At 41.4% G+C, this 26,205-nt stretch overlaps 1 protein-coding gene across 1 annotated transcript in view; it reads left to right on the top strand.

Annotated features, from left to right (window-relative positions):
• Positions 1 to 7,268: 7,268 nt before the first annotated feature.
• The window catches only part of ATP7B (ATPase copper transporting beta), a gene marked incomplete at both ends in the record, with an annotated part of 30,364 nt that continues 11,427 nt past the window's right edge, over positions 7,269 to 26,205 (top strand). The window contains 12 exons of the mRNA XM_082010352.1: positions 7,269 to 7,517; positions 15,193 to 16,420; positions 18,007 to 18,243; positions 19,375 to 19,538; positions 20,417 to 20,578; positions 22,034 to 22,110; positions 22,480 to 22,654; positions 23,271 to 23,504; positions 23,673 to 23,764; positions 23,904 to 24,031; positions 25,149 to 25,303; positions 25,511 to 25,645. Coding sequence (XP_081866478.1) covers positions 7,269 to 7,517; positions 15,193 to 16,420; positions 18,007 to 18,243; positions 19,375 to 19,538; positions 20,417 to 20,578; positions 22,034 to 22,110; positions 22,480 to 22,654; positions 23,271 to 23,504; positions 23,673 to 23,764; positions 23,904 to 24,031; positions 25,149 to 25,303; positions 25,511 to 25,645 — 3,036 coding nt within the window. The remainder of the gene's footprint in view (positions 7,518 to 15,192; positions 16,421 to 18,006; positions 18,244 to 19,374; positions 19,539 to 20,416; positions 20,579 to 22,033; positions 22,111 to 22,479; positions 22,655 to 23,270; positions 23,505 to 23,672; positions 23,765 to 23,903; positions 24,032 to 25,148; positions 25,304 to 25,510; positions 25,646 to 26,205) is intronic.

Raw genomic sequence — 26,205 nt, 5'->3', positions numbered from 1 at the left:
CTGACTGTCGCTTTAGTTCTGACATTTCCACCTGAATTCTTCCGCACTACTTGTTGTAGGCTGGCGGTGTTATTTGGTGTAATAGGGGATTATCATCAGGTATTCCAGCAGAAAAAAATAACAGCAAATATGTTTTCATCTGTATTTTTTATTTCTCCATCTAGTTTCTATAAGCCTCTGCAGTGAATCAGTATGGCCCTATCCAGGCAAGCTCCATGTATTTTCATGGTAATTTGGAAGTATGTTTTGTCCACTGATAGAAACTGGCACCTCCCTGCCTGTGGCTCTTGCCTGAGGGTTGACTGTAAGTTCATGTGAGATATTAGACCTGGACAGGGCAGTGCTGTAATAGTTCCTAGCTCTGAAGAGCAAATAATTAATAGGATTTTTGTAGAAAAATAAGTTAGCTCAACAGCAGCTCACATACATTACAGTTTGGATCTCTGACATCTGGGAACAGCAAAGCCTCTATCTATCCCATGTGCCTGTACTGTTCTCATCAGAGGCTTCCCTTCTCACTTCTTGCCTACTGTGGCAGAGGGAGTCAGCCAGAGAGCTGGCAGATCTTCATCCATCTCCAAATCGGGAAGAAAAACCCGCCTAAGGGCAGCACTGTAGTTAGGCAGTCCCCTGCCGCTGCCTTTCCTGTCCCTTCGGTCCCAGCTGATGCCGAGGTCAGTGGTGTGTGAACAGTGTCCCTGTTTGTTTGCTCATGGGAGGGCAGTAGCCTTGTCTTGGCAGAATGTGGCAGAGTCCAAAAGGGCAAGTAGTGGAGGACAGGTGAGAAGGGCCTTCGTGCCAGCCTGGCCAGGCTGTGTCCGAGCCCCTGTGGCCATAGGGGCGCCTAGGAGCTTACCCTCTCTGCAAGGGTGAGATCACAGAGAGCGCCCTAACGCCATCATGCCACCTTCTATCCAGTAGCTGCAACCAGTCCACAGGGAGAGGAGAGAAAAAAGGAGTAAAAGAACCAAACGAATGATGTAGAAAGCGGAAACCCTTCTTCCCAGGCAGAGTTTTGCCTGGAACATCGAGAAAGGAGATAGGACTTTGCTCAGAACTCTGTGTTGGAGGAGCTCAGATGCTGTGGTGAGGAGTGCTGCTCTCAACCTTTCTTAGGGATTTGGGAATTGCTGGAAACTCCCCTCATTCTGTATAGAAGTGGTTTCTGCCAGGATAAGATAGCTAGAAACAACTATTAAGAGAAACTGAATTTGGGCTTGCCTTTACGTATCTAGCCTGTCCTTACAAAGGCAGTATGTTTGTATTTTAGACATGGCATCTGTAATGCAAACACAAGAAGCTGTTTTGTCTTTTTTTCTTGAAGTGAAGATGCTCTTCAGAGGCCGAGCAGTTTGGCTTGGGATTAAACACTGGCCAGGGAACCAGAAATACAGGCTTAAATCAGAGTTACATTTCTTTTCTTTTCTTGGGGTATTTTTTCTTTTTTTGCATGCTTTACAAATATTATGTGATTTATGTTATTTACATAGCATCAGGTGTCTCATCAAAGTAAAATCTCTGTCTCTGGCTGTCAGACATGACCACAAGAATGATTTGAAACAAGTGCTGGCAAGGAACTAATAGTAAACCAAAGTGGTGTGGACTCTACAGTTTATAGGGTATCTGTTATATATGGAGGTCACTTAAGACATAGGTTTACACTCCTGATTTATATAGGGGAAAATTTAATTGCAGATTTGGCAGGGCATCTAGGGTCTGCTATTAGTTGGCCTGCTGCAGCATAAATTGCTGCTTACTTTGGAAAATAACATAAAAAAAAAAGTCTTTCCATTTACTTGAATCACAGTTCAGAGACTAACCATTTTGCTTATTCAAAACAAGTGTAAAAGATGTTTTTAAACCCCCACAACAAATACTGAGGAATTTACATAATAAAACTGGAATTAAGAACTTGAGTCTTATTTCTAAATGTGGATAGCAAATGTAGGTGGCAAAAGCTATGATCTTTAGCAATGACTGATATAATTCACAAGTAGTAGTTTTTTCTGTCTTCTCAAATTAGCCTTTAAAAATAGTTACTTTTATAATATTACTCATTCTCAAGTTATATTTGAAATATTGCAGTTAAGATGGATAAAATGTGCGTCCTTTTTGGTCTGTATGGGATTCAAAAAAACTTTTGTTCAAAATTCACAAGCCAAAACCAGCTCTGAGCAAGAGCAAATCGTGGACAACATCAGTAAATTAAGTTGGAAACACAGAAGTGAAAATACTGGTTTCGTTGTGGCACTGCTGGACGAGTTCAGCCAGCCTTATTTATCTGCTAAGTGAATGAACGTTACTGGAAATATGGACTCAAATTAATTAACGCAGATTGCAATTGTTCTTTGCACTTAAACCCTGACCCAAAAGGTGTGCCTTTTGCTGTGGTAATATGATCAGCCTGGTAGTTTCCAGGCACTTGAGAACAAATTTCAGCAGTATAAATAGACAGATAACAGAAATTATCATAATGAAATCAACACTGCTAAAAGCAGACAAAGTACCAAGTCCACACAATTTGCAATCGTATTAGAAGTGGAATGAAAAAAAATTAGTACGCGTTTTGAGGCCCTGTTACAAAAGAGATACTCTGTTGAGTTTTGCTGGTTTAGAGCAAACAAATCTTTTTTAAATATTTAGAGAAGATTGAGTCTGCTTCCTGAAAAACCGAAGACAAAGTCTGAGCTGATTTGATTTGAAATGAGGCCATCAACTCTTAAGCAATTTTATTCATGGCAGGTAGGAATTCAATTCCTTGTATTTCAGACTTACGTCCGGTTTTCTTTTTTCTTACAGTGTAAGAAATAATGTTACTTACGATCATGCTGCTTCATCTGTTGAAAGAAGAATGTATACCATTCATGCTATAGAAACGCTTGTGTATCTGATGGCTGCCAGTTTTCTTAGGACTGTAGCCAAAGAGTTATGTTTCTGATTTCATGGCTCAAAACTGGGAGCAAATGTAGATAAAGAAGGAGTTTTCTTGCCTTTTCAATGCTAAAAAGGTGTGGCCTTTTTTTATTTTCTCTAGTAAGTGTGTCAGTTTGGAGAAGTCAGAGACGTAGTTATGTACCATGAATCTGACCAAGCTTCCACTGAACTTTCAGCAGATTGACTTCAGGGGGGAAATGTGAGGCTTGTGTTGGTCAGTAGGACTGAAAAATGACTGCTGAGCAAGCATGGGGAGTTGCTTGAAGAAAAAGTGGACACCTTTACTAACTGCTTCTCTTTTGGTTTAAAGAGGACATTGACAGAGGAGAAGTAGTTATTTCACACAAGGGCTGAGTGTTTCACGGGTTTACCCCCCAAGCAATGTTGTTAACAACTTGTTGGTAATTGTGAGTTAGCAGCACTGTTGTTTGTGATGTTACTAGGAGCTTTGCAATACTTTGCTTTTCTCCCTTTTTTTTTTCTTAAAGCTCTAGTTCCTGCAGTTGCATTATATATGTAAAAAAAAAAGTCAATCTAACTCTGTTGTGATGGCGAAAAAAATTCAAAAATTTTAGCTGACTGCATCCTGAAGACAAATTAAAAAGAACTCAAAATACTTTCAAATGTGAAATTGCTTGGGTTTTAGCCTCATATCATTGTTTGTATGCCTCAGGATGGATTGTATTTCAGTGGTTTAATATTATGTCTGGTCGGAGCAGAGTAGGAAAACTATTAACATTCAAACATTAATACTAATACATCCCTCTTTGCATTGACATGATGTGCATGTATCTGAACCGGTTTCTCTTGTCTGTCAGTCAGATTAAGGCAATATACCCCCTTACCTCCAGGCCCACAGTTTTTTCCTTGAACCCAAGTGTCTCATCTTTCAAGGTATTGTTAAGACCATTTTAAGGCGAGGAGCCAGAGGGATTAGACTCAGGCCAGAACATCCTATAAAGCCAGGTATGAATGCACCCTGGAAGCATAATTTTCCTGAAGACACATAGTTCTTGTGTGTTTATCATATTCTTGGATAGTAGTGGGTAATGTAAAGGGGAAAGCTCGTGTCTTATCAGCTCTTGAGGCTTTAAGTCAAAGGGATTTAATTTTCTTGGCATGTTCTGCGTTTCCTGACACGAAAATGAAAACATCTCTGCCCAGCACTAGCAGAGAGCTGCGAAGGCAGTAAGCATATTTTCTATTAGTGATCTAAACCTCACACTACCAAACCTGAGTGACTCTTCCTGGTGAAACTCCTAAGCTGTGCAAAATCTAGCCATAAACCAAGGCATGATACTTTCATCAGATGAGATGGGAAACTTTGCTTTTCATATTTCAGCCTTCACTAAAATGCTTACCCCCAGTTTGTAGCTAGCACAATTAGCATCAGCTCTGATGGGGTAATTAATTAAGCCAGAATGGGGAAAACAATTTGGAAACTAGTAGGAGTCTGTCAGAGTTCAGCAGTAGCTGATCACAGCAGTTAACTCCAAGCAGCTGCCTTGATCCCTTGGCAGACATTGCTGCCCTTGAGGTGCCGATGTCGGATCCCTTCCTGAACTGCTTCCTGAACCATAAGACAGTTGTGGAGTGGTTGGGATGGGGCAGGACCTCTGAGCTTTCAGTCCGGTGTATTAAGGTCAATGGAAATTGTTGTTTGGTTTTACAAGATGCTCAGCAGTTTCCGCTTTGTGAGCGGTACCTCTTCTCCAAGACCTGGTGCTTGTAACTTGGAGAGCTGCATAGGTTTCATTTGCCATTGCTGGATAGCTCTGCTTGAACCCGCAGCTAAACCAGGTGTTTTAAATCAGCTAGACTAGTTGAAATACATCTTAAGCCCCTTTCATCTGAAGAACTATAGCAAACTTTTTTTCTAGCCAAGTAATTCTTTCTAATGTGGGTAAATACCTTGTAAACTGAACGTGTTCAAAGCACAACCTCGTGTGTTTCTTCTCTACCTCCAAATCAGTATTCATGATTCTGCCAAAGGCAAAGGACTATGGGGCACTAAGTAAGAATTTCTCTCCACTGCTTTTAGAAACAAAGAAATGTCTACCTTAGAGTTGCTCAGAAGTTGGGGAAAAAAACAATGAGTGAGTGAAATCAGAGAGAAGACACTTACTAAACATCTTTTTATTCTGTCAGCCTAAGTTGAGCTTTGCTGATGAACCTGAAATGAAGGAGCAAAAAACCAACTTGCTTTTACAGTATATTTCATCATATAATAATTTAATGAATATTAGTTACTTGTAGAAACACACAAGGTAAGGTTTGGGATGTTTTTAATATCAAAGATACTGTCTGAGATGAGTGTATACTTTAGAGCTGGCCAGAAACTGGAATTTCTGTTTCCTAAGACAATCTAGAATTTGAAATTCCCATTATTTGGCATTAGGACACAGAACTGAATTTCTGAATATCTTTGATTTGGGATTTGATTTGTTTTGTTTTAGAAAGACAAAACCAGATTTTAAATATATATGTATTTTTAGTATGTAGATGTAGTGTTAGTATTTAAAGACGTTGTAATGAAATGTTCTCACGTAAGTCAAATTTTCAATTGGTTGTTTCAAAACCAGTTACAATCAGTAATTCCTGAAAATATTTCACTTTTAACACAGTTTTTCAGAAAAGTGTCCCATCTGAATTCAGGTGTGTTTTTAATCAGTTTCTTTGATGAATGTAGAACAAACACAGATGCTTTACTCTTTGTAGTAATACTCTTTAGAAGGGCCATTTCTCAAAATGTTTTCAAAATAACCCTTTTGAAAGTTTAATATTATCACCGATGTTTTATATTGAGACAACAACGTGAAATAGTGCTACAACAGTATGTTGAGTTTTGCTTCATTGGCAGAAGACCTCCTTTTTCCAAAGATGGTTCTTAACTCTGGAGTCAAGAACTGGATGGTGTGAGCAAAGCCGAGTATTCATCTTTGTGGGGAAGTTATGACAGGAAGACAAGCCAGGATGCTGATGTCCTGCATGATGGCTTTCTGGACCACTGTCTTTGCGGCAAGGGTGTGAGGGATGTACCTCTGCTTTTGGAAGTAAAAAGAATCTGAATTTGTCCTGACAGGCAGGTGGAGTGTTGTCTATTCCCTCAGGTTTTTGTGATGTGACGAAGATACGCCGAGATTTTGACCCTGTGTGCTAACCTCTGCATAGGAGTAAATTTGGTGCCCTTTTCCAAGAAGGCCAAGAGCTTCTGATTAAATGTAAAGCAATTATTTTAAGGCTTTTCTGTGCAGTGAGGTCACTGCATAGCCAGGGAGGGTGTGACTTGATGACACATCAACTGTACTATATAAATGCCCTGCATGGCCATTCTTTAGGTGTCCCTGTTCTGGGGTGTTTTCAGAAGTGGACTGCACTACTGTGGGCCTAGGGAACATGAGATCCTACTCATCAGGTTAGCACAGTGCTGTGAATTTGCTGTGGGCAATTCAGGGAAATATATCCAGGTTTGGCTCAAGGCACTTCTAGTGATGGTACCTATCGTATGTATGACTGTCTAAATTAGATGTTCCTGTAGTTACCCAGAAGATTTAAGGAGAACGGAGTTTGACAAAGAGAATGTCTTTTTTTTTCTTTCCTTTCCTCCTGGCATTAAGTGCTGGTTCCATTTTGTTTGTTTGTTTGCTTTTTAGTAAAGCTTGCTGATAGTAAAGAGGTGCATTTTAAAATAGTGTACTATTTATACTCTCTTTTTTTTTCCCCTTCTTGAAACAAAGAATGAATGTTCTCGTGCCCTAAATGAGTGAAAGACCTTCAGTGCAGGAGCCTTATCTAATGATATAATCAGACACGTTTTCAAAGTTAGAAGGGACCACGTTTTATTCAAGACACCCCTGGTAATTTCATAGAAGGAGGAAGTGGAATAGCATTGCCCTTTGTAGGAGCCGTGATTATGCACATGGCCACAAGGAGCTAATGCCTGGCTGGCTGAGTTAATTATGCACTGGCTTGCTGCACACAGGTCATGTTTGACTAGCTTGTGAAAGGCAGCCTTGGCTGAGCTTGCTGCAACGCCGTGTGCAACGCCGAGCAGCGCTGAACGCAGTCCGGTAAGCGCAAGGGATGCCAATTGGTGGGAAGCATTTAAACTGGCAGGCAGAGCAGGTAGCAGAGTGCAGTGAGCAGCGCACACAAGGATCACAGGTTACATCTGAGATTTCGTGATGAATGCCCGATGAGCATGCTGATTAGACAGGCAGAACTCTTCAAGCTGTTGTAAATGTAGCTGAAAGAAGTGTGGCCGATAAAACAGCGAATTACCGCTCTCATAAAGCTTTCCTTTGGCATTGCAATATTTAAAGCACAGAAAGATAATGGAGAGAAAATTGGACAATAAAATGAAAAGGGAGCTGTCTTGCTTAGCTACTTTAAACAACAAAAACATAACCTTGGTGTCTATTCGTAAGCGGCAGGCAGCTCATGATGTGCCTGAACTACTGATTATTGGTGAAAAGTCCAAGACAGGATCTCCGGTAAAAGCAAGCACTAACTTGCAGAGAGAAGAGAAACTTTTGCAGAGTTACTCCATGGGAATGCCAGAAGTCAATACAGTTGAAAGACAGGTCAGTGAGCTGGTTTTTGTGTCTTGGGAGGGAAGAGGTGTTGCTGAACTGGAAAATTTAAAACAAAGCACGTTGGATGCAGATTGTATATTAAAGGAGGTTAAATCTTCTTTATCTAAATTGTCTCAATCCCCAGCAGGGATGCCTGCCCCATCACAAATAGTACACAAATGCAAAGTCCTCTGGCGATTCTCTGAAAGTAATCTTTGAAAGCAGATGTTAATTATGAGTTATGCTGTAGTAATTAATGAGCATTTTTTCAGCTCCACCTCTAATAATATAGAGTCGTGATTCTTAGTAAGGAAACATACTAGTATTTGTCCTTTTGAACTGCAATTGCTTGAGTAGTTTGACAGCAGCTTATACTGGGTTATTCTCTGGAATCGTAGAAACTGCAGAAAAGTTTAAAAGGTCCTAATTGTAGGTAAGTAGTTTATTTATAACTACTAAGTGCATGCTATCGAAAGTTCTTGATAATAGATCTGTGGCAACATTATTTATTTTATTTTTTTATTCACTGTTGTATATAACACTGGTATTTTTGAAGATTAACCGTTGTGGAGAAGAGGCTTAGAAAGATCAATGCTGATAAAAACGTGATGAGGTTTATTATTTTAAAAAGAGTTTTTTGCTCTCTAAAAGGTATGTAAATTACAGTAGTGTAGTTTGGATCGGTGAATACTGTGAATACTTAAGGAAAAGAAACCCTCAGAACAAATTTTGTGTCCTTTGAAACTGTGTATGCTTAGAATGACTTAAATAATTCGTGTCAGACTGGTATGAAATAACAGCCAGGACAGACCAAATATACCTGAAAGCTTCGTCTGCCTTGAGTTACTTCTTACATTATAAATGTTTTCTAGAAAACAATCATGACATAAATTACTTTGTTGTACCAAAGGATCTCTTTTCTGTATTCACTTCACTGTGATATACATGTTGCTTGTACTGGAGCCATGAAGAACATCACAAAGTATTTTGCTTTGTTTTAATTCTAAATTAGAAACAATCCATTTACAACAAGGCTTTCCCCTTTCCCATTATACCAAGCATGGTTTACAAAGCTCCCTTTAATTTAAAGGTACCTGTTAAGGTCTCTAAGATTTGTTAACTATGGTGTATGTAGGTATCATTTCAGTAAGGCTAGCTGCAACTGCCTAAATCTTCCCCATCATCCGTACTGTTGGAGAAACCCATTGCCATATGGGGAATAGCAGTCCCTTGGCCAAAGCATTAAGGCAACTAACTTAGTATTTTGAAAAAAAAAAGCACCACAGAGGCTGCTTTAAAGTAATATTTTCACTGAGTCTTGATTTCTGGGTGGAGAGGGTGGATTTTCCCTCATTTATGACTCAGGAACTGTTTAAAAAATAACAAGTTGTGTTACAAGTAGTTACTGAAAATAGTAGCTACTGACATTTTCTCATCTTTGCTAAGGTCGGGGGAAGGAAGAACAACCAGTTAAGATCTAATACATTTAAACAATATGCACTAACAAGATGGATGGACAAGCTGCACTGAAATTTGTTAAGGAGGATGAGGGTTGAATTTCTGCCCACTCAGAAATGCTGCTGTTGTAGGCACAAAATTGAAGACTCCAGACCTTTGATGTTCCTGAGGCTGCTCTGCCCTCATTTTGTTGTTCACTGGCTGCCTATAACAAACTGGGAAAGCATCCGAAGTATTTAATTAATAGTACGTGGCTTTTCAGTTGTGTGTTACTGCCTGCCTGAATCCAAAGCCATGAATCAGTGGGTTGTGAAAGAATGAAGCAGGAAAGGTAAAACCGCAACACAGATAAGATAATTCTTCGGCAGCTGTGTGCTCGAAGGCGAGAGGGCAATACCTGGTTTTAGCCTGCGGAGGTAAGGAGAGGAGGGCAGCCCAAAACCTTCGGAGACACCAGGCGAGAGGTTCAGTGAGGTCCGGCATTTGTGGGTGAGCAGACGGGGAGAGGCAGAGGGGAAGGCGCTGAACGGGCTGGGCCCCATCTCCTCGCTGGCTGACTGCTTGGCATTGCAGTGGGGAGTCTGGCGTTTGAATTTCAGGATGTGAAAATTGGCATCCCTGGAGGCCAGGAGAAGCAGGGCGGGAGGTCAGTGCCAGCCCTGTGGCACGAGCCTTGCTGGGGCACCAGAGAGGAGCAGCAGCCATGCTGGATCTCGGTGTGGGGGGTGCCTGGGGAGCTGTGGGGTGCGCCTGGTGTGGCCTCAGCCTCGTGCTGCGGAGGCTGAGAGCTTTACACTGGCGTTTTGGAGGTGGCTGCACCTTTTGGGAAGGGGAGATGGGGGTGACGATGGCTTTCCCAAGGACAAGCCACCCCACAAGGTCACCGTGGAGCACAGGGGTGGAGGGAGCATGGGGACCCGATCAGGGAAGGCTAGTGGCTGGGGTGCAAACCTGAGGAGAGCACAAACCTTGTTGAATTTACAGCCATGGGGTTGCATCCATTGTCAGGATGCCGGTCACCATGTGCTGTATGGGAGGGTGTCACGCAGTGCTGTGGTTTCTTGTTCTTCGGGGTTTTTTCCCAGTTCAGTTGATTTTCTTATATTTATTCGGTATCCCCTCACTGCTGTGTTAAACCCTTGGCCTTTGCACTTCTGAATGGGAGTACACCAAAGAAATAGCCCATGTTGGGGCACAGTGGGGCAGCCTGATTCCAGGCCTCTGAGGGCAGCCCTTGATGGAGTGGTTTTACCCCACCAGCCTCACAGGCCATGGACAGTGACCATCTTTCCTGCCCGGCCTGCTGCCAAGCTCTGGGTGCTGTAACACCAAGAGCTGTGTGCCAAGCTGGGGCTTGAGACTTGGTTCTCCTAGTCCAGTAGTGTCTTCCTGCCCTGTTCCACCTCCATGTTTTCCCAAAAAGTTAGTCCAGCCCCAGGGCGTATTCCTGTTGGATGATCTCCTTCCTGCTGGCTGGGGACAGTCAGGATGGGGAGCAGAATCTTCTGCCTCCTCCTGCTGCCCCCAAGCCCTGCTATGCCCCAGGGCAGCCATGAGTGCACCAACTCCTGTCTGGGGCAGCAAGGGTTGCTCTTCATGCTGGTGGGTTTGCTCTGAAATCCCCATACTGGGAGCTGGGCTTCAAATGCCACACTCATGCACGTCAACAGTTTCAGTTGCCACTCGTCTTGGGTCTCGTTTAGAGCTGTCAGATGCAAATGTTTCTGCATCCAGCTCTGGTGCTTCCTTTAAAGCCCTCTCCACCTACTGCTGCTTCTGTGTCAATGGGTCCCTTCTTCATTTTCTTCTTTTTTTTTTCCTCTGTTGTTTAAATGAGCTTCATAGCACTGCTGTATTGGGTTTGTGTGGCAAGATTTTGGTAGCGGGGGAGCTGCAGGGGTGGCTTCTGTGAGAAGCTGCTAGAAGCTTCCCCTGTGTCTGATAGAGCCAATGCCAGCCCACCACAGGCTGAGCCCATCAGTGACGGTGGTAGCGCCTCTGGGATACCATGGTTAAGAAGGGCGGAAAAAACAGCACAGCAATTGCAGCCAGAGAGAGGAGTGAGACTATTTAGTCTGGAGAATAGGAGGCTTGGGGAAGACCTTATCACTCTCTACAACTACCTGAAAGGAGGTTGTAGAAAGGTGGGTGTCAGTGTCTTCTCCCAAGTAGCAAGTGATGGGATGAGAAAATGGCCTCAAGTTACACCAGGGAAGGTTTAGATTGGATATTAGGGAAAATTTCTTCCCCAAAAGGGTTGTCAAGCATTGGAACAGGCTGCCCAGGGAAGTGGTTGATTAAATAAATAAATAAATAAATAAATAACCTCCCTGGAGGTATTTAAAAGATGTGTAGATGTGGGGCTTAGGGACATGGTTTAAGTGGTGGACTTGGTAGTGTTAGGTTTATGGTTGGACTTGATGATCTTAAGGATCTTTTCCAACCTAAACAATTCTATGATTCTATGATTCTGTAATATGTAAAACAGCCCTGCAGACACCCAGGTCGGTGAAGAAGGAGGGGCAGGAGGGGCTCCAGGCGCCGGAGCAGAGATTCCCCGGCAGCCCCTGGTGAAGCCCATGGTGAGGCTGGCTGTGCCCCTGCAGCCATGGAGCTCCATGCTGGAGCAGATCTCCACCTGCAGCCTGGGGAGGACCCCACGCCGGAGCAGGGGGTTGCCCGAAGGAGGCTGTGACCCCGTGCTGGAGCAGGCTCCTGGCAGGACCTGTGGACCTGTGGAGAGGGCAGCTAGTGTCAACCCACCACAACAGCTTTCTGTAGGGATTCTTCTCTTTCAGACTAGATCCTGGCTCTGCTTTGCATTTTGAGTTGCAACTTTTGTGTGCAGAATGGGGGAGGGAAAGAATTGTCATAATTTCATGTTTTCATTATTTATGCATTTTTTACATAGTCACTGTAAAAATATATGTGAGACTGGTAGAGCAAACAGACTTGGTGTACACCCTCCTCCTAAAAGTAAGCAGGCCTCCTTTGGTGTGAGAGTCCATAACTGCAGCCGGTTCTTCCACACTCCCATATGGATGTGGGGACAGATGCATTTTCATTATGTCATTGGGATTTCTTTCTAGGCAGAAGCAAGCAGGAGGGGCAACTCCCGGGAATCCGAGAGATCCGTTTTTGGCAGTTGTAGAGTTGATTACTTCTTTGATTCTCTTGCAGATGGTGTCTCTGAATTACTATATAGCCTCATAGATGACATTTTATGTGTGGATGTTAGCTGATATTAGGAAACCCTCTTTTAAGACCTAGTGTGTACCTTGAGGAAAACTAAGAGCATATTTCTGCATGGCTCGTCTTTGTGTCCTTATGTGAACCTCCTGTTTTTCTCTGATCTAGTGTAGAAACACCCCTTCTCGCAAATACACACATAGATGTATTTGTGCCCCTTCTTTTTTTTTAAGCTGTTACACTATTTATAAAGCCTTCAGTATTGTTTATTTGAACCTGTGCACATTTCTGGGTTTTGGGGGGAGATTCTTCAACTGGTTTGCATTTGTGGGTTTTTTTGTTTGTTTGTTTGTTTGTTTGTTATTAAAGGGGAAATATTTTTTTTAATATCCATGTCCCCTCTCTAATTTTTCCCTTGTCATTTTAAAAATTTGTGTGCAGGGATTTTTCTCATAAACATCTGGTTTTGTCAAGTAACAAAATATTTTTGCCAATTCTTCTGAATGTTGGGATAGCTTTTTATTCAAAATGTAAAGTGGTGTAGTTTTGATATTTCTGTGGCTTACAATGCATTGAACTAGTAGAATCAGTCCTTGCTTTTATGTTTTTCAAAAGACTGGAGGATGAGAAATACCCTTTAATCTTTTTATACATTATAATTTGAATTGCTTTTTTATCACTGGGTACTTAGGAAAACGGAGGCAGTTGGTGAGTGTAGGAGTGGAGGGAACACAGTGGAGGACATAAGGCCTGTGATGGTTCCTTGTTTTCACCTGCAAGTGGCTGCCAGAAATGCTGTGAAGGGGAGCAAAAGAATGGAGATGTTGGTCTTGCCCATCTCTCATGCTCTGTTTCACCAAAGGATGCAGAAGGCAAATGCCTTTGTTGTACGAGCCAAAGTAAATGTACAGGGTGAGCTCCTGTAACTCATACGTGGATTTTCACTTTGCCAGATGTTTGTGATAAGAAGAGCTGGCCACCACCAGCAAAGTGTCCTTGGGGAGCTGAGGAGAGGAGATAGGGAAAAGGAGACAAGGGACAATATTCAAATAATGTTTCTCGAGGTAGACATTACAATAAATGCATGTTTGAGTTCAAGCAGCATTTGAAATGCGGTGCATGAGAGACTGTTTTCATTTTCAGACTGGCTTCTTTTCCATATACAAGGCCATATTATTATTTTAAACTGTGGGAAGGCCCAAATAGGAGGAAATAAGCATGCGGTCATCTTTGTGTGTGCTCAAACAGGGAACCACCTCTGCAGGGAGGTCTGATTGACTTTATATTTTGTTTTGAAAGGAGGGCCTGGCTATGCATTTCCATGTACATTGGGGATTTCACTAATTTCTGGGAAGGGAAGTGCAAGGAGAGGGACACGTGCTGCCAGGTCTGTGGGAGGGGGAGTTAAAAGGGGATGTTGGGGCTAAAATATTCCTGTGACTATTCTTCCCCAGCATCCCTGGAGCCTTGAGGCCAAGCAGAGAGGGAGGGAGCAGTGGGGGAGAGTTTGTGGTCAGGATAGTGAGAGGCTGCTCCGTAATGCCGAAGAGTTGAAGTTGCTCATTTCTCCTCCTGTTCTAATAAATACAATATGGAGAAGCCTGAAAGCAAATTTCTTGTGTTAAATTTTTGCCGTTTTTGTCATGACCCCAGACCTCATTATTCCCAAGCTGTCTGAGCGTGAAATAAAATCAGGTTAATGAATTTTGAATACTGCATCAGATGAACTGGATACAGTCTAGTGTTAATAAGCAGCCTAAATGCTTCTCATCCACATTGTGGTACCAAAGACGGAGTTTTCTTGTCAGTGGTAGGAACAAGATTTGTGGTACCGAGCCTGATCTGGTGACCTGCATTGATGCCCAGCATTGGGTGTTTTATTGAACGGTGGAGAGCCCACGGCTTCACAGGCGAGTGAATAGATTTGTTGCACCTAGATATTTAGTAGCTAAAGCTGCCTTAAGTCACAAACATGAATTTTGATGTTCTTTCCATAAAACCTGACAATCTGGGACTTGTCCCTCACCTTCTCAATCTTCCTTATCACTTGGCATTAACAATTTCCTTTGATGACAGAGTCTGTGCTCCAATTATCTGTTCTGTGAGAAGCATTGCATTTATAACTTTTTTTTTTCGTATTTCATTTTCAATTGAGTGCACTAAACTGTAGAGTCTCAGTACTGTGGAACCCATGATCTGGCTGATGGATAGTCCACTTCTGGACGGTCTACTTCAACACTGGCCATTATATCCTGAAAATAGGTGTTGGATAAAATCAGTGAGTGCTTGCAGCTCAATAGATGGTCTTTCTTAGGTGCATTGCAAAGAGGTAGGTGAAACTAAGCCATAGTGGAAGTATCTGCACATAGGTCTGTGTCTTTTAAGATCTTTGTCAGATATAGATTTTAACTTAAAAATCTGTATATACGCAGACAGCCCAGGCCTTGTGCACATGCGTACAGATCTTCAGACATCACGCGACTGGTCCTGCCTGCGCCAGCTGGTTTCAGGCTCTTGGGAAATTCTTGATTCTGTTTTCTGTGGGTGTTTTAATTTGGTTTGGTTTGGTTTCAACTCCTGCTGAGCAATAGCAGGTTTGTCAGACTGAGCCGGTGTCTGACATTTGTGGAGAGACATTCAGCACACTCTGCTGTGACCGTTTGTGCAGGTGACTGTGTGCTCTGAAGAGCAGAGCTCAGGCTCCGTAGTGAAAGTAAGTGCCTCGTGGTTGCAAAGAGCTCAAGTTTTAAATGATTGGATTGGAAGTATTGAGACAATTTTGCTTTTATATCCCTAGCGAATATTTTTTAAATTGCTGCTCAAGAGAAGTGTCAGAGGCCTGATTCATCATTGTGGTCATAGCTAATGGTAATGGTAACATACTGAAAGTGTAAGTTAACATTGTGAAGCGTTTTGGCGGTATAGACTGACTTGAGAGCACTTCTCGTATGTGCTTGAGAGCACATGCAGAATATTGCTGTTTTTACAGTGCTAAAGACACGTGCATTTTATTTTTATTTTACCTCTTGCTCTTTAGGCTTTGTCCAACACTGATCCTCCTCCTGGCTGTGAGCTGGAACCTACAATGAAACACAGTTTTGCTTTTGACAACATGGGCTATGAGGAGAGCTTTGAAACTGCGCCCTCTCCATCTTCCCAAGAACACACTGTGGCAGTCAACGTTGTGGGAATGACTTGCCAATCTTGTGTGCAGTCAATAGAAGGCCGAATTTCCAAGGTGAAGGGCATTGTGAGTATTAAAGTCTCCCTTGAACAAAACAACGCTCTAATAAAGTATTTGCAGTCGGAAATAAGTCCTGAACAGATTTGCCAGGAAATTCAGGATATGGGCTTTGATGCCAACATAGAAGAAGAGAGGCTGACAACGGCAACCCTAAATTTGTCATGCTTGAGAGAAGCAGTAGTTAAGCTTCGGGTAGAAGGCATGACATGCCAGTCCTGTGTCACCAACATTGAAGGAAATATTAGGAAACTGCATGGTGTGGCTAAAATAAAGGTGTCACTTGGTAACCAGGAAGCAATTATTGCCTACTATCCTTACATCATTCAGCCTGATGACCTCAAGAGCCATATAAGTAACCTGGGGTATGACTGCACCATTAAAAGTAAATCAGCCCCTTTGAAGCTGGGTGTCCTTGATCTCGGGCGCCTGCAGAATGCAAACCCCAGGGAGACACCAGTAAATCTTGAGAGTGATGGGGTGGATCCACCGGTCGCCAAGATGAGTGGCACAGCTACAGTGGCTGTACGGATAGAAGGCATGCACTGCAAGTCCTGTGTCAAAAACATTGAAGGAAATATATCAGATCTTCGTGGCATACAAAGTATTAAAGTGTCTTTGGAGCATAAACGTGCTGTGGTACAGTACAGCCCAATTTTAATTACCCTGTCAGCTGTGCAGCAAGCTATTGAATCCCTTCCACCTGGAAACTTTAAAGTATGTCTCCTTAATGGTTCAGAAGCTAATAAGGGAGCATCTCCATCACCTACTTTTCTATGTGATCCCTTCAGAGAGCCGCTGCAAGACACTACATGCACGGCTGTTGTTGGGATTGATGGCATGACCTGCAATTCCTGTGTACAGTCCATAGAAGAGACCATATCACAAAGACAAGGAGTGCAATGTGTAGCAGTTTCTCTAGCTGATAGAACTGGGACCATACGTTATGATCCAGCTGTCACTAATGGAGAAGAGTTAAGAGCTGCCATAGAAGACATGGGGTTTGATACTTCTGTGCTGACAGGTAACACTTTTTTCTTCTGTGGGTAGCGTGCCGAGGTGGGCCATGTGACACCTGTGTTGAGATTCTCTTCTGGAGAGAAATTCTTCGAACATCACATTGGCATTGTCTTTTCTAAGGGACTGGCCTGATCTGACTTCACTTAGCAAGGGAGAGAGATTTCAGCTGTGAGGCACCTTATTTCAGCCTTTAATAACTGCACTAGTGGGTGCAGTTACATACACAAGAGTTACAAGTTACAACTCAACAAGAGTTGAGTTACATTATGAAACCAAGAGGTGTGGACGTTGGTACAAGGTCTTTCAAATAGCTGACCCGCTTATCCATTGAAGTAGGTTTCCTCCTATGTCCACAGGCTGCTGTAAGAAGACCTATCAAACCAAATGTTTTCACACTAAAACCCACAAACTTAATGAAATCTCTTTTGTTTGAAACCACTTTTTACCTAGCTAAAATTTAGTGTCCTAACCCTTTGACCTTTACTTCTTGAGTATTTTACTAGCCCTTCTTTACTAAACCTTACTTTAAGTGAGGTAAATGCAAGATGCAGGTACTCTTTGGTGGGAGTGGGTGCTCTTACATGTCAGCTGCAGCACAGTTTGTACATCTGTACATGTGCTCAATGTTTAAGAAGTTGCTATGGTGCACAATATCCTCTCTAGCGAATTTCAAATGCGGCAATATTTGTCTGCTTCAACTCAACAGATTTGCTTTGAGATACTGGTGTAGTTTACATGCGATGAATTAGTTTGATCCCAATAGACCACATCCTATTAGCTTTTCTTATGGGTCTAATCCGTCTGAATCTGTGGAACTGCTACAGATGAGGAGAATGTATGTGGTGTTTAATTATGATTTGTTTGGTCTATAATTTGTTGGTGGGAGACCTCCTGATCATCTGTGGAAAAGGAGGGGAGCCCCTGTGTTTAACATGTTCAGAAGCAACTCTTGCTCCTTTACACAGACCTCTGCCCAAGGGAGGCAGTTTGTGAATGCAGCTGGAGCTGTTGGGTTTCTGTTCAGTGTCTGCTAAAGAACAAAAATGATTGCGGCAGGCCTGTATGCGTGGAGGTCTTCTGGGTGCTGCAAATTCTTCCACTACTCATTTTGCAGTACTTGCAGTGTAACTGTTGTGCCATAAAGAGAAACCTATTGAGAAACTTGTCCTTTTCCTTGTTTGAGATGAAATGCTGTGAGTCCTGCATAGATGACAACAAGGACAGAATAGATGTGAGGCTGGACTGCGCTCTCTGTGCTGGATAAGGACCCTCTAGATACCAACATATCTTTATTGAGTGGAGGTATCTGTCAGGTCTAGGCATTGAAATTGGAGGGAATCATTTGCCACCTGAAAGTGGAAAACCAGTTCTGTAGAGCTAAATGGTCATGCAAGTGGTACTGGTGAGGGGATGTTGTTATATGCATAGTAACAATCTATATTATTTCCATGAAGAGACCAAGATTACCATGTCACCTTTCAAACAACTAAGAGACTTTGCATGGTTGATAAATGTGACCTGCTTGTAGTTTTACATCATCCATTTGCACTGTAGATAGTGTTTGTTCAGTTTATTGTGCATTTATTCAAGATACCGCTGCTGGAGAACGTAGGCACCGGCCTGATGCCAGCAATGATGCCATGCAGACTCAAGCTCCAGAGCCTCCTCACCAAGGCTGTGCCTCGGATGCTCTTCCAGACAGTCCTCACCTTGATGGGCCAAACCACCCCAGCAGAGCGATAGCTGAAAAGTGCTTTTTACAAATCACGGGCATGACCTGTGCTTCGTGTGTATCTACCATTGAAAGAAATTTGCAGAAAGAAGATGGTAATAAATTTAACATTCTTATAACAAGTCTCTAAGGGATTAGGGGTTGGAAAGGGTATTCTATGTGGTTAATGGAAGAGGCTGTGATACAACACCCTGAGGTTAAATAGACTTGATGCTCTTTCCTAGTGCTAATGTAACTACATCACTGTTTAACTATCCTACTGCACTGGTGGACAAACCTGATGGACAGTAAGTTGTAATGTGATCAAAATTTCAAATACGGCTCAAGACAAGAACAGAGGAATGATTCTCATTTAGTTTTTAGGCCATTCTTGCTTTACAGAGCAATCTATCTCTTCCAGAGCTGCTGAGAGCTCTGGCACATTTGTGATATGAAACTTAACCTTCAGGGCACATTTGCACAAGCAGGTACAAACAAATGTGTGGCTCCAGTGCCTGGGTAATTATAAAATAAGCTTAGGCACAGCAAAGCTTATTAGGTTAGAATGGATTCTGGAGCTGCCTTTCCTCTGGCCATGTAGAAGATGAACAGATGAGCCTCAGCAATGTCTGATTTAATTTGTGTAGGATGCCTTTGGAGGGTTTTGCTTATGGGTTCCAGCTCCCCGAGTCTCCCAGTGATGGCCTCGCTGCCTTGATTTAAAAATCCAATAAACCATTAGCATTTCAGAGCAATTTTTTTGCCTGTGATTTTTACATTTTGCTTTTCAATTCCAAATGTAGATTTCTGTGTTTTTATTTATTTTAAAAAAGAAGAAAAAAAAAACAAAGGGAAAAGCAACAAAAGAAAAAGGCCTAGCATTGTGTTGTGAGATTTGTTTAGGGCTTCCCAAACTTAGAGAGTCCAAGGTAGAGCTTGCAACAATAAGTGCAGAGATTGCTTCTGAACATCCTTTTTGTCTCTTTAGATCATAGCAAAACTCACCTCCTTCCCTGTGTAACTCTTGCAGTTCTCATTGCTAAAGGGGACTGCAGTGTGACTGGCTCTCAGTAAAAACTTTGCTGTCGTGGCTAGGGAACAACACTAGAAGGAGGCAGAGAGAAATCATTAGGCTTGTAACATCTCTAAGTTGTTACAGTCCTCATTGAAAATCACTTGCAATATTTTATTTTTCTTCCCTTCAAAGGAGCTACATTATCTAATATTTTTTATTATTGCCACTGCAGGAATTGTTTCAGTGTTGGTAGCACTGATGGCAGGTAAAGCAGAGATAAAATACAAGCCAGAATTCATACAGCCTCTTGAAATAGCACAGCTGATCCAGAATTTGGGTTTTGAAGCTACCATCATAGAAGATCATGCAGAAACAGAAGGAAATGTGGAGCTTCTTGTAAGTTGTGTGTATTAGAAACTCTATGTTGGTTTTGGAAAAGTCAGGTTTGGAAGAATCAGTTTCTTGCAAAGGCTTTCGTTTAAGGAGTTGTGGCTTCACCAGGTCAGTTTTGGCTGGTGACACTATTTTTTTAATTCTTAATTGCTGAAAAGGCAAAATCAATTTGTCTTAAAAGAACCTGAAGGTGCTAAAATAAAAAGTGATATTTGTATGTACGGAATAGACTTTTCTTAGCAAGGAGAAATGAAACAGAACTTTTCTGTGAAGGCACTTCAGTCAACAGTACAGACTCTGAGTGACTGAGAATGTATCACTAAATACATGTTGATAATGCCTGGGGCTTTTTACAGAAGTCTGAGAACTTTGGGTAAAATTAGTAAATTGTTAATATGAAGGACAAGTTCTTCAAAAGTCTATTTTTATTCTCTGACATATGCCTACTACAAGGCAGATAAGAACAGTCTGCAGTTGTGCTAACAGAACAGAAAGTGGGAGCATGCCTATTGAAGCCACAGGAAAATTTAAGTGAGATGAAGTTACACATGCAGTGTATGACTTTGGCAATATAGCTACTGATAGAACTATATTAGCTATGCTATTACAGTTAATACAATGTAAGAGTGCTGCTATACAAATATATAGCTGTGACTATAACTGCTGGCTGCAGAATTTTGTTATAAATTATGTTCTCAGCTTTGTTTCATTCTAAGACAGCTCTACAAAATCTTCATGCTGAGGCCTTGGGTCAGTACCAGCAGAGCTTGAATAGTCCTTACTACCTTGGTGACACAGGGAGGCCTTGTCTCAAATTCATCCACAAACATTGAGTGAATGTGGGGGACTGCTAACTGTACCTAAATTTGCCTTTTCTTTAGATTGCAGGGATGACTTGTGCTTCTTGTGTTCACAATATTGAATCCAAACTCATGAGAACAAATGGCATATTCTATGCCTCAGTTGCACTTGCTACTTGCAAAGCTCACATCCAGTTTGATCCTGAAATTACTGGACCTCGAGATATTATAAAAATAATTGAGGTAGGCTTTAGAAATTTTTTTGTGTATGAACAATTACATGTTGAAGTTAAAAAATGAAATAAAACAGCTGATATTTGAGAGGTTTTACTGACTTTTGCAGGTGACATGGTAATCGTCATATGTTTTTATGCTCTTGTGGTGAAGCTGCTGTGCTCCATAGTAATGCATAGTCCCTCAGATTGTTACTCTAAAAACACACCCTAAAAACTACAAAAATAAACTTTTTTTATCTATATCTGGTAAAAGTGTCATGTACTCATTCTTTGCAGTTCTGTGTGTAGAATCATGTGTCTCTGATATCCAGTCATTTCAGTGAAGTGTTGATACTTCAGAAAAAAATACTACTTTCTCTTGCCGGTGAAAGAGGCTGTAAAAGAAGTTTTGCAACAGCTCATACCACAAGTATTACACATCTCTGTATACACTGGCATTTATCCCCACATCAATTCAGAGAATAACCTTTTTAATCCAAAAGAGCTCGTGATACAGCCACTAAAGGAAAAAAATCCTGGCTTACCAGTAACCAAACAGATCATAACATCTGCCATTATCATGGCCCAGGTGTGGACAAAACTTTTCTTCCTTCTCTGCCCCACCAGAAGGGAAAAGGCAGCATGCAGTGAGTAGTCAGGAGGACAGCAGAGACTGTTTGTCTTTCGTGTCCTAGAGTATTTACTCAGAAAAAAAGCTCCTAGACCGCAGAATTGATGTGGCAGCAGTGATTAACATGTTAAGTAGTAGACTCTTCAAGCTGGCAGAGTAGTTCTGTAAAGTGCATCTTGCCACAGGAGCACCTCATGTTGCAGATATGAAGTTTAAATATATTGTGCTTGCAAGTGTGCTTTGGGTTTGTGGGTACAGCGGTGATTCTACTGCAGTAACCCACTGAAGTGTCAGTCAAAACTGGCTTTTTGCATATTTTTGTTTCTGGGATGCTTTTGTTGTTTTACAGGTTTAAACTGATTCTAGCCACTTTGATTTTCAACTTTAGGTGTATCTACTCAACTGTATCGTTAAGGAGATGCTTGCAAGGTTGACTAGCCCAGTGGCTTGTACATTTTTACCTTCCTTTGTGGTATTTCCCATCTCTCATACTTCTTCCGGTGGAGATGAAAGGGCATAAACTTCCCTTGAGGAGGAGGGCGGCAGAACTCCAGCTGCTAGTGGGAGCTTCCTGTGCCTAAGCAGCTAAGAAAATGGGGACACTTACTGCATCTATACAGTGTCCATATATAGGTAGAAGAAATCCTTTGCGGTGCACATTTTGAGTATTGTCTGAGATATCCTTTCATGTTGGCAGGATCTAAAAATAAATAAGAAGTTGTCATTTATTAAATATGGAACAGTGTCCTTTTCTGACATTTCTTCTAAAAGTAGTGTCATTTCAATATGTTATAAGTAATATGGTTAGTTTAATCAAAACTAACTCATCTTTCCTCCCCTTTCAATAAAAAGGAAATTGGCTTTCATGCTTCTGTGGCTAGAAGAGTTCCAAATGCACACAACCTGGATCATAAAAAAGAAATACAGCAGTAAGTATTTCTTTCTCTCTCCCTAATGAATGTGTATATATTATCTATTGTAACTCACCTCCCTCCCCGCCTCCTTCGCAGTTCATTTAGCTGATGCTTGTGTAAAGCATATTTAATTTTATGATTTGCCATTTGATTCAAGTACTTTTATTACTTTCATTAGTTTCAGTTTTCAACTGATGGAAGTCTATACAGTTAAACATGTAGGAGACACTGAAACTGTCCCAAAGTGTTGGATCTTTCCCAAATATCCTGAAGCTGTGTGTTAGTACAGTACTAGTACTGCAAGCTCTGCACTGCGAGCACACTGTTTGGCCTGGGTACTGCGGGGTGTACAACAACCAGGGATTTACAGCTTCTACTTTTCAGGTGGAGGAAGTCTTTCTTGTGCAGCCTACTGTTTGGTATCCCTGTCTTAATCCTAATGATTTATATGCTAATACCCGACGGTGAGCACCATGGGTCTATGGTGTTGGAACAGAATCTCATTCCTGGATTATCAATTTTAAATCTTCTCTTCTTTGTCCTGTGCACTTTTGTTCAGGTATGTCCACAGTACTTCCTAGGGGGTTGTTTTCTATTCATCTCTCATTTATATATTCCAGTCTCCTATCTTTATCACATCAGAAAGGTTTAGTGGATTAGCCCTGCCGTCTTGTCTGTACCACCTATGCAGAACGAAGTGGCACTTTTCTGCAAGTTATCCATTCTGTAATTGCTCACAGCACTTATTCCTTCCAAAGCTGCGTCAGATATTTTTCCAAGTGGCAAAGGTAGTGTTAGAATAAAGAAATACCTGATCAGCTGCAAACTACTTGGGCAGCTATAGGTAAATCCCTTCAACTTCTGTGCCTTGTTTACTTTGCATTGCTGAGGAAAAGGATGATATTTAGCTGGCAGAGTTGTTTTGAGAACAAGGAAGGGCAAGTGAGAGGATGACATTGGAGTCAACCTCCTAGTAGACGACTCCACTGAAGTTACATATATGAAGTTCTATATTTTCATTCATATATTCATATCTATCTATCTATAAAATTTGCATGGGACAGCAATGCTTTCCCTTCCCTACATATTTATAATTCTGCTATAGGCAGTATTATGTACTCTCTGCTTTCACTGCTGTGATCTTAATATGAGTCTGTCCATGCTTACACCAACAGTTTCTTGGTGGATGGTATTTTTACTTACAAGCTTACAAATCACTGAAGCACAAGACGGCCAATATGGATGTCCTCATTGTACTGGCCACAACGATTGCTTATGTGTATTCGTGTGTGATCCTGATGGTAGCAATAATTGAAAAGGCGGAGAAAAGCCCTGTCACTTTCTTTGACACTCCTCCGATGCTGTTTGTATTCATTGCCCTTGGGAGATGGCTGGAACACATAGCAAAGGTAACTCACCTTCACACTAATTGTTGTGTGTTTATGATGAGAGTAGAGTAAAACTGTTCAGCAGAATTTTGAATCAGATGTTTCTGGTCATTTAGAGTTCATTGTGTTAAGTAGACATCAACATTTATATATCTTAATATATCCTAAACATTTATTTCTGTTTCTTAGAGTAAGACCTCAGAAGCTCTTGCTAAACTTATATCTCTTCAAGCCACAGAAGCCACTGTGGTGACTCTTGGACCTGACCACTCTATCATCAGGTATATATTTCTGAACCAAAACCCCTTCAGCCTTTCTGGGTGCACAGACTAGGCTTGATGCAGCTAATGTGAAAGCATGATTATTCTTTTGAAGCTGATGGTATAAATATTCTGTCTGTTCTACTTGTGTCTTTTGAAGGGAGGAGCAGGTAGCTGTTGAACTCGTTCAAAGGGGTGATATTGTAAAGGTTGTTCCTGGTGGAAAGTTCCCAGTGGATGGAAAGGTCATTGAAGGCAGTTCTATGGCAGACGAGTCTCTCATTACTGGTAACTTCCCTTACACTTATGCAAAGAAGTGAAATCTTCTAGAACACTTTCTTACAAGAAAAGAGATCAGACCCAACCCAAAAGCTGCTGTCTGAATAACCTCCCACCTTAATGAACGCTGTGCCTGGCCTTTGTGAGCTTGAATCCAAATTGTGCATCTGCGCATACCCTAAAAAGCTGAAGAATTTCAGTTTGGTCACTTTTACTAACGTACAGATGGGGTGGGTAGGGTCTAAACACTGTTGTCATTATTCCAGAGATCTGGTGGGAGTTTCCTCTGGAATGTGTTTGTAGAAATGGGACCTTCTCAGCAATAACTTCTAAAGGGCGATGGGGAAATATTGCTGAGGTGTTGGGGTGTGTATGGATGGGCACTGAACAGGGCTTCTGACAGAGGTCTCCCAGTGAGCAAGAAGAGGATCACGACTTGATGCTCATTAAGGGTCATGGGACTTTTTCACAGCTTCTGAAATTTTCATTTAATTTTGTAAATATAATAAGGATTTACTGCATCATGCAATTCTTTTAAATAAGGTAAGGGATATAAAAATTTTACATTGGCATTGGCTTACTTGTTTTAGTTATATATTTACTTTGCTTGGGGAACAGGGGAACCCTTAGTTTAAGGGTTAAGCAGTCATTATCACTAACCCTAAAAATAGAGAAAATAAAGGTTTTGTAGAGCTAGTATTCTTGGAGAGGCAGCGTGAGAACAGGAGCTTTGCCACAGAGAGAACTTTTCTAGTCTTTGAAAACTGAGGGTGGTGGAAATAAAGACAGATTGCTCAAACTCCCATGGCTATGCAGTCTTAATTGGAGAAATTCTTAGCAGTTCCTTTTACAATCAGTTTGCTCCTGGCCCTTTTGAAGGATGGCATACTGAAGGGTTAGGACCAAGAAAACACCATTTGATTTGAAACTAAGCCGAGAAAAAGTTTTATAGAAGTATGGTAGCACTTATGCATGTCTTTACTAGACAGAGATATACAATATGTGATTTCTTGTCTTTATAGCTCAGCATGCTGATTTTGCCAGCATACAATGAGCTGTGTGCTAATGAACTATGTTCCCTATTATTAGGGGTATTGCCTGATTTATTCTTACCTTTTGTTTCTAGGGGAAGCTATGCCAGTCACTAAAAAGCCTGGGAGCACAGTGATTGCTGGTTCTATAAATGCACATGGCTCAGTTCTTGTTAATGCAACTCATGTTGGTAATGATACCACTCTGGCACAAATTGTTAAATTGGTGGAAGAAGCTCAAATGTCAAAGGTAAAAATAATAGAAAAGAAAAACTTATTCACAGATTTGGATTATATAAGAAAAAGGTTCTGTATTTTTATATATTTACTTGTTCAACAGTGTGCTTTCCAGACTTCAAAAAAGAATCAGATGAAGAATATTAGGTATTTTAATGAACTTTACATATTTATGTGTTTTGATTATAAACATGCAAACACATGTTTTTCTTTTTTATAGGCACCCATCCAGCAACTGGCAGATAAGTTTAGTGGATATTTTGTTCCATTTATCATCATCATTTCAACAGTGACATTGATAGTATGGATCACAATTGGTTTTATAAAATTTGATGTTATTGAAAAGTATTTTCCTGTAAGTAATTTCATTAAGAGCTGGATTTTGGTATTAGGATATCTTCCTGTGTAATTAACATAACTTCTGTGTGTAGGGTTTGATGTTGCAACCTGTACAAATACTTTTGTACAACATGGTGTTTTCTATATAAAGCACATAATTACACTGATTAAAATCTATCTGCAGGTATAAGTGTACCTTTGCATTTACCCCTTAGTTCTGCACAGTGTTCCTACAAATTGAAATTATTGGCAATCTTTCTGGACTAAACGGGATCTGTAGCTGCATTGCAAGGAGCTGAGCCATTCCTATATTGCCTGAAATTTTTTTGGACATCTTTGTTCCTGATGGCAGATAGTGGGTTTGTCTTTAGAAAGAAGATAAGCTTCTGTTATCTTTAGGATGTGTCTTTGCTATACTCAGCTACTGTGGGGATCTGTGCACCTGGAAATAGGGTTCTCGTTTACTAAGCTATAAAGGAAATGCCTGCAAGTCATTTCCTTTTTGTCATCTGCAAGCCTGAGAACAGAGTCAAGCATATGTGTGCTTGAGCAGAAAAAAAGACAGAAAATACTGCC

The sequence above is a fragment of the Phaethon aethereus genome, assembly GCF_964289735.1.
Source record: "Phaethon aethereus genome assembly, chromosome: 1".
In the NCBI taxonomy this organism is placed as follows: Eukaryota; Metazoa; Chordata; class Aves; order Phaethontiformes; family Phaethontidae; genus Phaethon; species Phaethon aethereus.
This window is presented reverse-complemented; position numbering and strand designations above follow the sequence as displayed.